Below are 16,088 nucleotides of genomic sequence, written 5' to 3' on the forward strand. Positions count from 1 at the left end.
TTTCCTCATCGTAATAGAAAATACACCCTACTCGCTGCGGTAGATGTTGCATTGGGATAAAGTGCTGAATATTCTATTTTCGTCCTCCAGCTTTTTGTACTGGGGGTAGAGAACAGGGGGGCACACCACCATCTGGGGGCTTTGACACCTCGGCACCAAATGTGCTTGTTGCCACGACTATGCGTGCCACGTGTGGAACTTTGGTAAAATGTCCCACTACAAATATCACTTCACCAAATAAACATAACGCGTGAAACGCTTTGCCACGCGGTGCCCAAACAGTGCATGAAGCGAGCTGACGAGCCGAGCGATCCAGGATCTGCGGGTCTGTCCCAGTCTGTCCTACCCGTGATGTCACAAACGATGATGATGATGGCTAGAGAAGTGCTTCGTGTAGTTCGCGCACACCGCCAATCCACGAGATTGGGGAACATAATTCTCCAGCCTAAATTTAATTTTTTTATGGCGCTTGGGAACCATCGATTACCGTTGTTCGATGGACTATGGGCGCGGTCAGGAAAGAGTTAAACATGCACGCACGTGCACCCAAGAACAGTCGTATGGTTGTGCACTTGTATCGGAATTAGGACAACCAGACCTCCTTGTACTGCTTGTCGTGCGAGTGGCTGACATCTTGATCCTTCAGCTTTGGCAGAGGCCAATTGATGCAACAAGGTTTCTTTCGTTGTCCCAGCTTGAGGATGACATCCTGAGCAAACCGGGCTACATCAGCAAGATGCGTGAGAGCGCCTACAAGCAAGTCAGCCTGAAGAGGCACTGGCTGATCCTCGACTTTTGCCAGCTTGGATTCATAGGCAAGCGGTCTATTTATCTACCTATCTGTCTCTCTTTCTTGCCACAAGACTCGAGTATGACAGTTCTCAGCAGGAGGGCACAGTGCCTGCATGATCTGTGATGATAGGCCAAGCAAAAGGATTGGCTTTTAATGAGATGTTTAGGGCGTGACAGTTTCAAGTGTGGTAGCATTTCCGAGCAAGCCCTATGCACTTTTGCACGCGTGGTTTGGTTTGTGGCCAACGAAGCGGGCAGCACGCATCTGTTGCACAGCTGTTACATAACCCAACATCAGCTTTTACATAACCCAACAATGTTAATATACCTAGTACATTAGGTTCTGAATGGCAAATACAGTTACGAAGGGTCCTATAATGTTCACATACATATTATATTTGTATCAGTATATAATAAGAGAGAAACATTTGAATGGCCGTAATGCTACAAGAAACATTGCTGGCTGGTCTTGGGAAGCCCGCCTGCGGGAAGTAGACATTGTTGACATTCTAGGGATGGAAATCGTTCCTCGTATTTTCACCGCAGTTCATGTAGTAGGCAGTTTGATAAAGATATGTTTACGCAGTACAAGACATTGCAAAATGCTATTTTGAGTGGCAATCTGTGCTGCGATTTTGAAAAAACTTTCTTTTTCCTTGTGCACTTGTTCTAGGCAAGATGTTCAAGTGTGTGGACCTGTCCAAGTTCGTGGCCTTCTTTCTCATCTTCTACAACGACAAGCCGGTCGATTGGTTGCTTGACAACATGATGATCACCACGGTGTGCCGCAGTGATAAAGATCAGGTGAGCGATGTCTCTGTAAAACACAAATGATCACTGTACCCTGTATCACCTTGCGATAGACCGAAGCCAGTGACATATCCAGGGAGGCTTATGGTGCTTCAGCCCCCCCCACAAAATATCCAGCCGACCCTATAATGTACACATGCACTTTGACCCTTTCCCAAAAAAAATTCCTGGCTGCACCACTTGCTGCAGCAGATGGCATGAGCCATCCCAGTCAATTCAGTGCTGTGAACGTACCACATGCACACGCCCCGCACATTGCTGCATCCCATCTGAAGGTCAAGGGACACTCTTACGGCACTGGGTTGTCTTCTATGGCTTGTATTGCCCTCCACGGCTCATCGTAAGGTGAAAATGAATATAGTAACACTGATACCTAATTAATGAATTCCCTTGAGCTTTTGCTGGCTGCACTTGCACTTAAGGGGTGTTTTGCTATCTCCGGAAAGATCTAGCTTCAACTGCCTGGTAAACCACCAGGCAGACGAAGCTAGATCTTTCCGGAGATAGCAAGACACCACTCAAGTGCAAGCGACAAAGTCTCCTTCTTGAGACTTCGATATCTATATAAGAAAAGCGTTGCAAGATAGTGCGTTGCATAGATTGAGCTGTATGGGAAACTCGTTAAATAACCAGTACATACTTTGCTAGAATAAATGGCACAGTGCTTCAACACGGTCGTGCACTGGTCTGTGCTTTATGGCAGATTAAGTTTCAAGATGGAGGCTATCATATTGGATGGACAGATGGTATTGGCTGTACCCTTTTCATGGGGTGGTAAGTTGTGCCACCTAGCACCTTTACACCCCTCCCCATTAAATATATTGCTCTAAATTCGGTATTTTTTTAGATTGTCTACCCCACCAATTTCGTGTATTATCACACTTCTCTAGACCTTTTCCATCAATTTTCTAACCTCTTCTTTGTGATTGTAATTCTTTTTTCGTTCATTCTTTCGTGCTCGCCTGCAAAATCCAGCACTCCTGCCAAATTCATTACCTCGCGGAGAAGTGTTCCCAGCCTTTAGCACTACGAGTTAATTTTTATCTATTGAACATATTTATTTATCAATCTAGCAAAATACTCGGAATATCCTGCTCATATTTTTTTTTTGTTTCAACAGAGATAGTTAGTGCCATACATTTGGTTTTAACGTTTGTTCAAAGGTTCAGCACCTTGTGACATTCATAAGTCAAAAACAAAAATATTATTGGGGTTTCTTTGTTTTTATTATATACTTGACACAAGTTGTGACCATTATACAGTAGACTTTCATTGTTTCAAACTCCAAAAAGTCGCGAATTTTGTTTGAATTACCAGAAATTTATTTAAAGGGACACTACAGTGTTTATATGCTTGCCAAGGTTTTTATTTGTACACTACACGCGAAAGCCCAACTACCCAGAACACAATGTGCAGCTCAAAATTTGTTTGCTTTCCGCCTGAAAACTGCCAATCGAGAACTGGCCGGTTTGAGTCGTGCTCACTCTGTTCTCCGTGGTTACGTGCCGTTTTTTATGGTTTAGAAACAACCACCAAATATAATTAAAGCCATGGGTCACTGAAGGCACACACTCAAGATTAAATATAGAAAAGGAAATGATACCCGTATTTGCGCCTTCGAAAGAACTGCAAAAACGTTGATTAAAAAAAAATAGTTGCGCAGTTACCTGATTTTCAGCCATGCTCTCTTTCAATACACTTCTTCTTCCTCCTCAGTCTAGTTTCGGTTTCAGTTTTGAGCAATTGCGTTTTTTTTTTACTTTATTAAAAATAAATGTGACACTGTAGCAAAATATGATTGGGTAGTCTTCTGACGCCATGTTGAATCGCCTGGCAAAATAATAAAAAAACATTTTTGGGGGTGTCAGTGTCCCTTTAAGGATGATGCAAGATAAAATTATGATACATGAGACAATGTTGAAATGCATGAGATAAAGTTGCCTGCTGTTAGCAACAGCCAACTTTATTGCCTGTTGTTAAGCCCTGCTCGGTAAGAAGCCCCGTGAGGCGCGCTTCTTACCGAGCACCGGTGCACCGCAGAAAAGCAATGCCCAGCGATGCGAGCTCGCGGGTGGTGCTTCTCCGCAGTGCACTGGTGCTCGGAAAGAAGCGCGCCAACGGGGCCCCGAGAACAGAAGGTAGAAATAGCCTACACAAAAACGCCGTTCAAATTAAAGAGCTTATGATTACATTGAAAGCGTAGCGGGGCAACCAAAATTTCAAAATTTGTTTGACTTAACCAAAAGTATGAAATATTAGGGTTTGATATCTAGCGAGCCTACTGTACTCTTTTCAAAAGTACACACCTTCTCATAGCTCCTACACCAATCATCCCGACCCTCCATGGTTTGGTCACTTGCATCGAGTCTGCATTGGACGCGAGTGTTAGTGTTTGATGTGAACTTTCATCCAATCGTAAGCTTCCTGCCCAAGAAATAGCAACCTCCAGCGTTGCTCGACGGGGTATTGAAGAGTGTCTAGTGAATGTGTGTGAGGTATGGATGAATCTGATTGCATTTCTTGTTGCATTCTGGAATTGCAGAAAGACTGTAGGAAGAGGATAGAGAATGTCTGGATCCACTACAAGCCGTCTTTGTTCCAGCATGTGGGCATGCATTCCTCTCTGAAGGGCAAAGTGCAGAAGTTGAAGGTATGCCCTAGCGTGTTCGTTTGGGCTTGTCCGACGATTGTTGGCAATGGAAGGTTGCCGGTGGATTGAACGTGTCAAAGGCAGCCAAGGCGGTCTATGAAAAGCGTGTTTACTGCCACATCATTTAGAAGGGCATAGACACCCCCTTCTGAAGCCCAATATAATTTTGTTAGGAAAAAGGTCAAGCTGTGGAGTGTAGCTCTAATGCTATACTCTGTTCCAGCTTCAGTCCGAGCGCAGTAGACGCCACGAACTATCCCAGCCGATACAGCGCCGGGAGAAAATCGCGTGACCTGCCGGTTGGGCGGAGCGACGCAGGGACCTCAAGGTCACATAACACTCCCTCCACACTGGATTGGCTGGGATGGCTCCTAGCGTCCGCTGCGCTCGGACTGAAAGTGAAACGGAGTATAGTTTACTGATTTTTTTAGCTTGTTTACTGAAAGAAGTGTACTGTACATTTTTTGTTGAAAAGGTTACACTGTCTATGAACATATTGCCTAAAAGGGGACGAGTAAAACCATAAATCTTTCCACAGCAAAGATTTCTTTATATGCATTCGAGCAAAATGAATAAGAACAAGAATTTTGCACATGTAGTGTCTGTGAATTCTAGTAAAACAACTTGGTGTAATACCCCCAGTGGACCTGCGGCTCTAAAATGAACTACCATGACCCATCTTAACCGCCATCGCATCTGTAGGCTGCTGCTCCATTGTTTATTGCACTGTGATTCACTGCTCTAATAATGTACTACACTGTCATTGTAGGTTCTGTCATTCACTGCTCCACCATTAGCAGTTTGTACAGCCAGTGTTTTGCAATTTGCTCATCATCATCTACTGATTTGTTCTTCTGTTCATTGGTGCACGTGAATTAACGCTTCAACTCACGGCTTTCTTCGTTCCAGGACCACCAGTTTGGGAAACTGGCGATGTTTGTGGCCCACCAGAACCCAGAAGCTCGCGTGAGCACCACACTCAAGTCGTACAGGACATTTACCATCACGAGGGCCTACAAGGGAATCTCTTACTTCTGGAGTTTGGGGCCTCAAAAGGGAGACAACATCACGTTCCAGTTCACGCCTCCGGTGCAGATCGAGAGGTAAGTGCCACTCTGGCTACCTTCAAACCAAATCTGAAGGCTAGCTGCAACAAAAAGATTTATTCTGGTTTCTTCATGAGTGGCATTCAACTGTCATACAAGATGGGAGTCATATAAGCCCACAGTCATATAAGCCCTAGGTCGCCAGACTTTGAGGGAATTCCACCAATATTGGCCAGATCTCCCAACTGTCTGGCAATATTTCCTCTACTTAGACTTGTGCGGCAAACAGAAATCACTGACGGCACTGTGCCGGTGTTTGCACCTCCAACGGCGACGTGTGAACGGTGCAGGGTTCAGGGGATTGGCAGCAGCGTGGAGCAGAAGAGGGGGGGGGGGGGGGGGGGGTGTAAATTAGAGGGTGGGGGGGGTGGAAAAAAAGGAGTCGTTTGAATTTAAAAAACAAAATGCAAAAACTGTGGAAGGGGCACGCTTTTTTCTGGAGAGCTACATCGCCTCTGCTGTGAAGAGCTTATCCGTTAATGGGGTACTCCGGTGCCTTGCTCATTCTCTTTACTTCTACATTTATTGAAATATTTTCATGAGTAAAAATAAAAGGAAAAAAGCATACAGAAACACCAATGTATTTATTTCTTTATTTATTTGTGCATAGTATAGTAGAAAACGCCAGGAGGGATTTTCAGTTGTCACACAGCGTGAGTGTCCTGCCTTTTAAAAATACCCTTAGCGTCTTGTGAACCACAGGTGTGCATGCACAGCTAAAGCACGGCCAAAGGCAACGAGCGTCTGCTGCAGGCTGGGCGTCTGAATGAGACGGCCTGCCGGTTTGATTTTGTCGGCGACTCTAGTGGCTACATGCCACCTGGCATCCAACCGTGGGAGGCCTCCTTTGTACAGGAAGGCGCGCTTCTTGCGACTTGCCACATACTCGCGAAGACCCAACGCGTCCCAACATGCTCCTACTTTTTTCCGCGCAGTTTCCTGTTCCGCAGTGGAAACCCCGAGCACCCGAAGGACAGGTTCTTCAACACGACGGTGGAGGTGCGGCTGGACTACGAGCCCCTCCTCCTGTCCGCGTTTCCGAGGACGGCCGATGGCTTTTACGTCGTCGGCAGCTTCAAGGAGTCCAACGGTGTCGCGGAGCGCGTGTTGCCAGCGGACCTGGGCGCCGTGAGCGTCCTCCGGCTGAATGTCCAGTCCGACTCGGATCACTGGGCCATCCTCAGCGAGGTAAGTGCACCGACCTTTACCGTCACGTTAGCGCCGGTTCGCGCGGTATTTCCCAATTTGTTTCTGCTTCATTCTCTCACTGCTTGAAGCAATTCTACAATGTTCCAAGCGACCATTCCTAATATATTGCGGATGGATTTGACCTAGCAAATACTGCTGAACCTTGTATGCAGTCGGGCAGCCCTGGAAGTTTTCTTGGGCTACCTGAAAAACGGCGCCACCGTACCAGAGTGCTCGGTCATCGTAAGTGAAACGAGCGAGCGCAACGGATTTAATCCTACTCAAACGCAGATGTGTGAACCAGCCTTTATTTGTGCAATGCGGGATATGGGTCGACATTTTCACGAAAGAGCCTTTAGCCTGTTAAGTACAGCTCCAGTGCCTGAAACGCATCTTCGACTGGTCTGTACAGCGTCTCACGCTGCCCATGCATCGAAAGTGGTTCCTAAGTGGCAGCCGATTACGTCACCAGAACCGGCGAATCGTGCTGTCGAATGCGGCGATCTGGTTGATCGCAAAAGTTCCGGCAAAGACGACGGGTGAATGCAATTGTCGCCATCTTCATGGCGTCCCAACCCCTGGCAGCTGAAGTTTCTGGGGAGACCCTCGAGCTGAAGAGTGACCTCCGGGCGTCTGCTAGCTGCGTCGCCGTCGCCGCCGTGAAATGAGGACGCAGTAAATGCAGCATTTTGAGCCGTGTTCTAGGCATCGTGTTTAGAGCTTGAGAACAACTGGAAAGGCTCCGCCGTCAAATCCTCGCAGAGAAATGGCATCGGTGTGCCGCTCGGTACGAACACGTCATTTTTCTGACGCTGCTCAAAGAAAGGAGCATCTGTTGGTGCCTGGTGCACATCGCCGCATTGGGTATTAGGCTGAGCATTGCTCCCTGTGGGTGTAGCCTCCTGCCATTCTCGTGTCGGGGTTAATGTCCAATATTCCCAGTGTGCGAAGAGCTGAGAAACAACTCCGGATACCTGCAAGAAAGTGAGCGGTAGATGTCTGATATTTATTCTGTATTTTTTCATGTGACCGGACCGAAATTGGTGCATTCACGAGTATGCTAGCATGCTTGCCTCTTATCTGGGAGTCTTGGGATCAATTCTGGGCAGTGGTTGTTACCCTTGTTCTTTTCTAACTACAACTTGGGAGTGTTCCAGCATGATTGCCATCTCTGGTTTAGACGTATCTGTCACACAATCATTGACACCTCCGATGACACTGATCGACTATCGCAAAGTCTTTTATTTGTAGGCGCTCATTTGCCTCATTAGACCTTTGGGTTTTCTCAGTGTGCCAGTGTCTTGTCACTCATGACAGTGTGGCCTTGAGTTGCCTGTGATATTGATCTGAATAATCTGGTATGGTTAGACTTGACAAGACCAGGGGCTGGTCTGATCCTTACTAAATCTGGTTGTATCTGGTTTCTTCTCTCCGAATCTGAAGTGAACAAAATTTAGGTGTGTCTGGTATGATTCAGATTGGTGCTTAAGTTGATATTTCCTGATACAATCTGATTAGATAAGCATCAGATACGACACAAGAGTGGCCTGGACTATACCATGAACATAGCCTCAATCTGAAACCAACCAATATTATGAGACCAAATTAGACACTTGTCTCGCCTTGATGATCTAATGGTTTAATCACATTTTACCCTTGTCTGTTCAGGTGAAGTTTTCTGACTGCCACCAACTTGTTGCTTTTTCAGATCTGGATAAAAGTCTTCAAAAATGGCCAGAACGACACAAACCTATCCCTGAAGCCCGTGCGGTGATGTCACACGGTTCTGGGATGAAAGCGGGACTTCAATCTTAATTTTTATTCTCCTGTGAAGTGCCCTAGGGACCGTGCAATAATTTACTCATTGTGAGGCATGGTGACAGTGAGCAGAGTCACCAGCAGCATAGGTGCCTTCCCTGCTTGTCACCACAGAGAGACGATAGCTTGACTGCAATCGACACTTCAGGCCCCGAGTGATTCATGTGGGTACTGCGGCAGAACGCACTGCGCAGTGTCATCCGAACCACTAGTGACTTTACGGTGACTAAGCTCGACGACTAGGAAGAGTGAACAGCCTCGAATTCAGAAATCACACCGGCACTGTGTATTCTTTCCAGCATATCTGCGCCGCTAAACAGTCGTGGTGCCTGGTGTGGATCGTCTTTCGTGAAGTGACGTGTGACTCCATCGAATATTGGTCGCTTGTTTGAACGACCTGACTCGTTTATGCGTCTTTTCTATTGCTTTTTGTTTTCTGGTCAACCGCTTAGCTTAATATAATGGTTGCTAAGAAATAGTATACCACAGCCACAAAAGCTCTTTACTGGCTGTATAAAATTGCAGATCGTTATCGAGGCTGGAAGGCACATTTTCGAAGGAGACCAATCTGTCTAAAAATGCCTTTAGTGAATGCTTGGTTCACCGTGAACATAGCTAGAGCACAGCTCGAAATAATGTAGCTTTTGGTTTTAACTTTAGGCTTCCTGATGGCAGGACAGGAAACAATGCATCTCATATAGCCAGGGCACCATTCATCACCATCCATCGCTGTAGCTACCAGAAATCAAATGTTTTCTGCTGGACGTATTGTTTACTTCCAGTAGCTCATAGCAGCAGGATAGGCCTTTAATTGAACGGTTGGTCTGAGATACTGGCAGCGTATTGCCTTTGTCCGTTTGTGCCTAGTCACAAATGACTGGCAGCGTAACGTTTGCTAGGAAAAGGGGATCGAGTCTATGCGATGGACGAATGCAGTATGGTTTCTGTTTTGGTGCGAAAGGTGTGGGTGCAGTCAGAGCACCGGAGGGCTTCTATGCAATGCATATCTTGGACTGTGGCAGCATGCAGTTGATACAGCTGCACGTTGTGTAGGCGATGAGGCATGTTACTTAAGTTTTTATGCATGAAAGTGAAGTGTCCAGTTTGTTTCAGGCATTCCAGCATGTGGTTCTGATTGCCAAGTGTGTGAAAGATAACTCTGTTTTTTTAGAGTAATCTTTAATGCTGCTTTTTTTACCTCCCAGAATGTCAGGCGTCAGTTGCTCGCGGCTAAAATTTGCAGTTTTAATATTTAGAGCTCAAGGGTCGGCGTACACTTCATCCTTTTCGCTTTTTTCTTTCCTTCTTTCAGAAATCCTTACTTTGCTTTTCCTTTCTGCGTATATGTTCTGCCTCGCAGAAGGTAGAGTTTGTGCCTCGGCCTAATAACCAATCGGGTAATGTTTGGCCGTAATTGGAATGTCCAGTTTCATAGTGTGCCTAGTCAAATTTACTATTCAGAATGAAACACTATATTGCACCTAGACTTCTACAGTATGAAATAGATATATGAAAACTTTGTACAGTTAGGAATTTCTCTTGCAGCTTTTAGCATGTTTTGACGGCACGGCATCGGACAGTATGCAGGTTTTAAGTTTTATTTTTAAAATGTAAAAGTGTTCAACGTTTTAAGGCTAATGCTGTGTTTTCTTACTGGAAATTGGCTATCGTCAATGTATACCACACTGGCTGTCCTATGTTGAGGTGCTGACTATACTGGAGATAACATTATTTTACAGAACAGAGTATGCTCGCGCCTTGTTTACCAACTCTGGTTCGCTTTAGGTGCTAGCAGAGTTAAAGTTGCAAGCACTAGCATTTTGCCAAGAACAATGCTTGCATTGTATGAGCGCACATGCTAGATGCTTGGCAGGGGCACTGAAAGCCTGTTGTAGGTTCTGCTGTGTTCACACTAAAAGGGAAACAGGGTGGGGTATATACAAGTTATTCAAAGGTGGCCGTCTCAGAATTGTTTTGGCTGGCATCACTGCTAGTTAATCTCTGGAACACTGGCACTGCCCGTGTGTTTATTAGTGTGAATACCTTATCTGAAGCCTTGAAAACTGGCAGTTCAAGGACGTGCGTCTGTGCTGGGCTTTGAAATGCCGGAGATATTTTGGAAGATCTGATGCCTTCGTTCTTTGTAAGCGTTCCACTTCCTCCTTTCTTTCTAGGGCGTTTGCAATTACAGATGAGAACACGTCGCAACACGTTTCTAGATGAAGCGTCGTGTCTAACTCGCACGGATTGGTGTGCACGTTCGCAGGTCTAGAACGTTAGCTACATAATGAGCCATTTCAAAGTGCCTTCGACCAAACTAGCACTCTTTAAGGTTGCACTAAGCTGGAGCCTTGTTCCTTCGGTACAAAATGCAGTGATGCGCACATTGCTGTTTTATCCTTTCACATTACACCTGTGCTTCGAGGCTCGCCTAGTTTCTATGGATTTGATCATTCACACCATACACTAGAGTGCAACTCAAAAAATTTATCTTTTTACAGTTAGTGGCTTAGAAAGTCTAAAATTTTCACACTTATATTTAAAGCATGAGCATAAAAAGTTATCAGATATTGCAGTAATTTCCATTACAAGTTATGGTTACTTCCCATTTCGGTACTTGGCAATACGTACAATTATCTCCCTGCTGAGGCATCAGAACTCTTGTGTAGTTATATGCATTTGCTCTATGTTGATGCTTGGTTAGGTGTTGCATGCACTGCTTTCTGATTCAGTTTATGTTAGCTTAGCCGAATGTTTGATTTGGAAAAGCTCTATTGAAGGTTCAGCAAGATCAAGTGTTTCAAAATCCCGTGTTAGGTTTCTCAATGTGTTAGTGCTGAGTTCAGTCGCCGAACGTGACTGGTTCTATTGGGCATGCATTAGGAAGCTGTGGTCAGAATTATATTTATTACAAGGCTGCTGTTGTGTTTCAGTATCAAAGGATAAGGATAAGCTTTCCTTATGCTTAAAGACTCCCTGACATAATTTGCAAAAATGTCTTTGAACAATGTTTTTCGTAGGGAGCAAGTCTGGTGGTTTGTGCAGTGTGTGAGGTGCTGCTTAAAAGTGTTTGTGTGAGATGAAATCTTCAAAAAGGACTACCAAAGAAATGTTTGTTTATTGTAACGAGGGCCGGTACTTAATAGTGCAGAAAAGATACATTTTAACTAGATTTCTTTATGCAAATGAGTATTGCGGTTTCCATGACAGCGCTGCTATAGCTGAAGTACAGTTTGGTTATTAAATGCAAAAATTTATTGAAGCTCTATCTACTTGACGTTTATTGAGGGATTTTTTATTAAAGGGATACTGAACCGAAATTTGGATTTCACAAATTAAGGCTGCAGAAGTGTTGAACGGGACGTTACGAACCCCAAAACATCACTCGTACATCGATATCTCAAAAGGGTGGCCGTACTTTTGGAAAAGAAGGGCGCGATCAAGCGAGTTCTTTGACGTAATTGTCCTCCGGGAGAATTTGAGAATGAGGAGGAGCGGCCTCGCTTCTCTCCTCCTCGCTTCGGTTCACCAGCTTGACGGGACGTAGCGAGGAGGAGAGGGAATGGGAATCGTGACGTGCCTTGTCTCGTCGGCCTCGTCGGTCGGGTTCAATCGCGCACTTCTTTTCCAAAAAAAAATACGGCGATCCGTTAGATATATCGCCGTATAAGTGATATTTTTTGGTCTTCCAGCTTCCTGCCTATACGCCCGGCCTTGTTTAGTGACCTCGAAATTTCGGTTCAGTATCCCTTTAAGCTCTCCTTTGCACCTGTGTGTCTTCACTTTCTTCATGAAAGTGAAGGATTGGTACCCAAGCGTGCGAAGGCAGAGACGTAGCACGTCGGTGTGCCAAGGCATGTGCTTTGATGGTGGTGCGAGACTTGCGTTCGACGAGTTGTGCCTTTTTCCTGCGGTGCTGCACTTTTGTAAAAATTTCCAGGTTTTCTCAAAAGCAACTTACGACTTTTTACACAAGGTTTTAAAGAACTTCTTCGGGGAATGACAGTGACCGAGCAGAAAACATGTCTTCAGCACTCCACCGCCCAGCCTCTGGAATGCTCCAAGCGATCGACTTCCGGTACCTCGGAGATGGCAGTCCTGTGGTCAGTGGTCCCAACGCCCCCTCTATTTTTAGATGCCTGTCACACAAACGCTTTTTGCCCAAGTGATTTCTTTCCCAGTTACCCTCTCCCATTTGCAAGAGCTGGCCGCTCGTGGCGCTGCCAGCTGCCACCCCGCGATTGGCCAATGGGTGGAGCAAAGGCCGCCGCCAGCGCCGAATGTTCCCCCCGCGGTTGGAGCGTAAACTTAAAGTGCGGCACAGCGTCGACCAATCAGCAGACCGCGACGTCATAACATTGGAGACATTTAAAGCATAAAAGAGAAGCGTCCAATATCGACGTCTCGTTGACAGTTTCCTCTGGGCCGGCTTGATAGAACTCTGAAAGAAAACAGTGCAAAGGGTGGGGCACGCGAGCGTCTTGAGACGCGGCTCGAGTCTCGCTCAGCTTGTGCGCTTCCTTTCCCCCAGTCTCAGCTGAGACACTGTTTCTAGCAAGTCAGCCCTGGTTTGGCACGCAGGTTCTTTTAGTCCACTGCTAAATATGGACGTGACGAAAACCTCACACGCGCCAGGTTTTCAGTCACCAAGAGTTATACCTTTTAGGGGCGAAGCTCCTTAGGGTCTAGCCTTGTCCGTCCGGCGTCCGTGCTCACATCGATCTTGCTGGTGCTCGTGCTCGTGAGCTCACGTGCTCGTGTAAAGCAAAAACAAAAATGTTTGCGGAATCGACAGGATTTGAACCTATGCGGGGAGACCCCTATGGATTTCTAGTCCATCGCCTTAACCACTAACTCAAGAGCTGGAGATGTCATGGATGAAACGTTGCATGTATGCAGTCAAATGCGTATTAATCGCGTTAAACTTTGTATGCATTGGCTCAAGGTTTATAGACGAGAGGGCGCTGCGGTCAAATGTGTATATAACCTCGTTCCATACCACACATTCTCTTTCTGACATGGATGAAAACGAGCGAAAGGCTCGGCGTGCTGCGGCTGGGTCTCTACGCAGACAAGCACCACAGGAACCTCGCCCCAATCAACATCAGTCACCACGTGGAGATACGGTCAATTTTTACTCGAGTAACGCTAAATCGGCTTAAATTAGTCGAGTTGCATTTTTAGAGCTTATGATCACAGCTAGGGGCTGTTACGTGGCCTGTGGTTGGCCGCGAGATGCTCGCCTATTCAAACCAGCGTATGCCACTCCGGTACCACTCCATTTACCACGCCGCTTCGCTTGCCAGAGGCATTCTGCCTGGCTACCGGTAAGTCTGCTAAAACTCAGTTTATTTTTAGATATCCAGCGTTTTACGAGTCGCGGTAGTACATAAGTGGAAGGCACTGCTGCAACGCAAGACGAGGAGGACGCGGGCTCCTTCCAGTGCCGAACCGTTGGCCGAACACACCACCACCGTCGCGTGATGTTTTTGTGTTTTGAGTGAACAGACCTAGCGAATTTGCCGTGCGCGATTGCTGCGTGCCGCTGTGCACGCAAAGCACTAGGAAGAAGGATCCTGTGGTTTCTTTCCACGAGATTCCGGCCGCCCTCCTGGTGCGTGAGCAGCTTTTAAAGGTCATATCCTGCAAGGACTGGGAGCCAAATTCTACGTAGAATTACTCCGTCGACAGTAGCAAGCATTTCGTTGCTTCCGACTTTAGAGAGAACACGAAGATTCACCAAATCAAGAAAGGAGCGGTGCCTAGTGTATTTGTGGGAAATCCCTCATATGACCCCTGCTCCTCCTGAGGTACAATGAGACGCAAGCTTCCGCAAGCGCGCACTGGAGCTCGGTTTTTCCAAGAGCAGAACTGAAAGGAAACAGTTTAAAACGGGGAGAAGCGAAAACACAGGCGACGTACGTGCAGCCTGTCGGCAGCACTGTGGACTCTGCTAGTGTTCCAGTTTGTGACCATGTAGAAGTTGCCGCTACACCAGGCTGTGCCCTTCCAGCTTAAACCTGCGATACAAGCGTGAGCAGGGCAGCCAAGAAACAACACCTGTGAGTACCATTAGTGGTGGAAGCACACCTGAGTTGGCGAAACGAGCTTTTGCGGCACAAACGGAGAAAGCAAAGACAAGCTGCAGGCGTTTTGTTTTTAGACGAAAATGGAGAGTCAAAAAGCAAGCTCTCCGGCTAAAGATAGCAAAGCTGAAACAAACAGTCGACAAACACAAGGGGGAGCTTTAGCTGAAAGAGGACTATTATGTCAGTGCTTTCTTAGATGTTGCTGCAGACAGTGACCAGAAGAATGTGTAGGCTACATTAATTCTAGACCAGGTGACCGATTACAAGAGAAAACGACCGACATGGACTGAAGCAACTGTGGGGTACAGTATTATATTCAGGATCCTGTGTACGAAACCCTATGAGTATATTCGTTCTTAACAGCTCCTGTGCTTGCCATCAGGAACACTTTACAGAAGTACACTGGCACTACAGCCGGCGAGGTCGGCTTCAACTCCCTAGTTTGGTGTAGGCTGGAAACAGCTTCAAGGTCTAACTGCACCTCAGCCAAGAGTGTGCAGCTTGGTGGTGGATGAGATGCACATTAGGCAAAAAGTGGAATACCATAAACAGCGAGACTCCTTTATTATAGACGTCGAAATAAGCCCGAATTCGAATCACTTGATGTAAGCTAACGGTGATAACCTATCAAATTCATTGCTTTGCTTTCTGCTGTGTGGGTGGGCTGTGCGCTTTAAATTACCTGTCGGGTGCTTTTTACCAAGGCCTGTACTTAGGGTGACCACCTTTTTGCTAGCGAAATGCGGGACACACGTGGCAGGGGGGCGGTTGAGGAAATTTATTAACACGCAAACCACGAACCGAGGATCTGTTAACAGATTTAATATGCTGGTGCTGTGGATACACCTGCAAATTGTTTAGCAGCAATTAAGTTCAAATAATTTTCACTCCCAGGGATATATTTTAATGCTAAGTATGTTATTAAATGTGTCGAAGTTGAAAACATAAAACTCGACTGCAGTAGAACTCAATGAATCAAATGCAAACAAGAAACAGTAAATCTTTTCCCGGTTATTGTTTCCTTTCAACGCTACTTTCATCCACATGGTTCTACACAAAGTTTTAACATTAAGTTGTTGTTTTTTTTCGACCGTTGTGAGTCGCAGGCTTTTTGCCTTGTATGGCTGTCTTCACTAAAAACATTCTTCCACAGCAACCTTTTCACATTGACACAGCAATTTGAAAATAATTACAATAATTTATATTTAAACTTTTGGAGTACAATTTTCTCTTACAATATTTTGCCACCAAGGGGAGAGGCACAACGGCGCATGCGCATCGGTGCTCCTGCAAGAACGACGGTCGCTTCCCGCAATGCTTGTACACGATTACCAACAACCTCCGCGCTTCCCCGTGTTCCGTTTTTCGGCAGCACCATGAGTTACAGAGTGAAATTTACGACAGTGAAAGGCGGGACAGTTTGAAGATTCAGGGATTTCACGCAGGACGCGGGACACGAGCCCTCAATGCGGGATAGTCCCGCGAGTCGCGGGACGGGTGGTCACCCTACCTGTACTGGGAGGCTGTACTGGGGTTGAACTTGCTGAAACTGTTGTTAATGTGATCAAGAAAACTGGACAGCTTGGGTTTGAGGTTGCATGATTGGTCACAGATAATCACTAAATTAATGTTGCC

The 16,088-nt window shown here is 46.1% G+C and overlaps 1 protein-coding gene across 1 annotated transcript in view; it reads left to right on the forward strand.

The window, feature by feature from the left end:
- The window catches only part of LOC8042779 (alpha-1,3-mannosyl-glycoprotein 4-beta-N-acetylglucosaminyltransferase B), a 129,153-nt gene extending 117,527 nt beyond the window's left edge, over positions 1–11,626 (forward strand). Inside the window, exons 7-12 of the mRNA XM_029984268.3 lie at positions 695–815; positions 1,466–1,596; positions 4,145–4,252; positions 5,162–5,355; positions 6,294–6,546; positions 8,255–11,626. Of these exons, the coding sequence (XP_029840128.1) occupies positions 695–815; positions 1,466–1,596; positions 4,145–4,252; positions 5,162–5,355; positions 6,294–6,546; positions 8,255–8,320 (873 nt within the window). The 3' untranslated portion in view covers positions 8,321–11,626. The remainder of the gene's footprint in view (positions 1–694; positions 816–1,465; positions 1,597–4,144; positions 4,253–5,161; positions 5,356–6,293; positions 6,547–8,254) is intronic.
- Positions 11,627–16,088: the final 4,462 nt, after the last annotated feature.

The sequence above is a fragment of the Ixodes scapularis genome, unplaced genomic scaffold (assembly GCF_016920785.2).
Source record: "Ixodes scapularis isolate PalLabHiFi unplaced genomic scaffold, ASM1692078v2 PGA_scaffold13__105_contigs__length_92229423, whole genome shotgun sequence".
NCBI classification, from domain to species: domain Eukaryota; kingdom Metazoa; phylum Arthropoda; class Arachnida; order Ixodida; family Ixodidae; genus Ixodes; species Ixodes scapularis.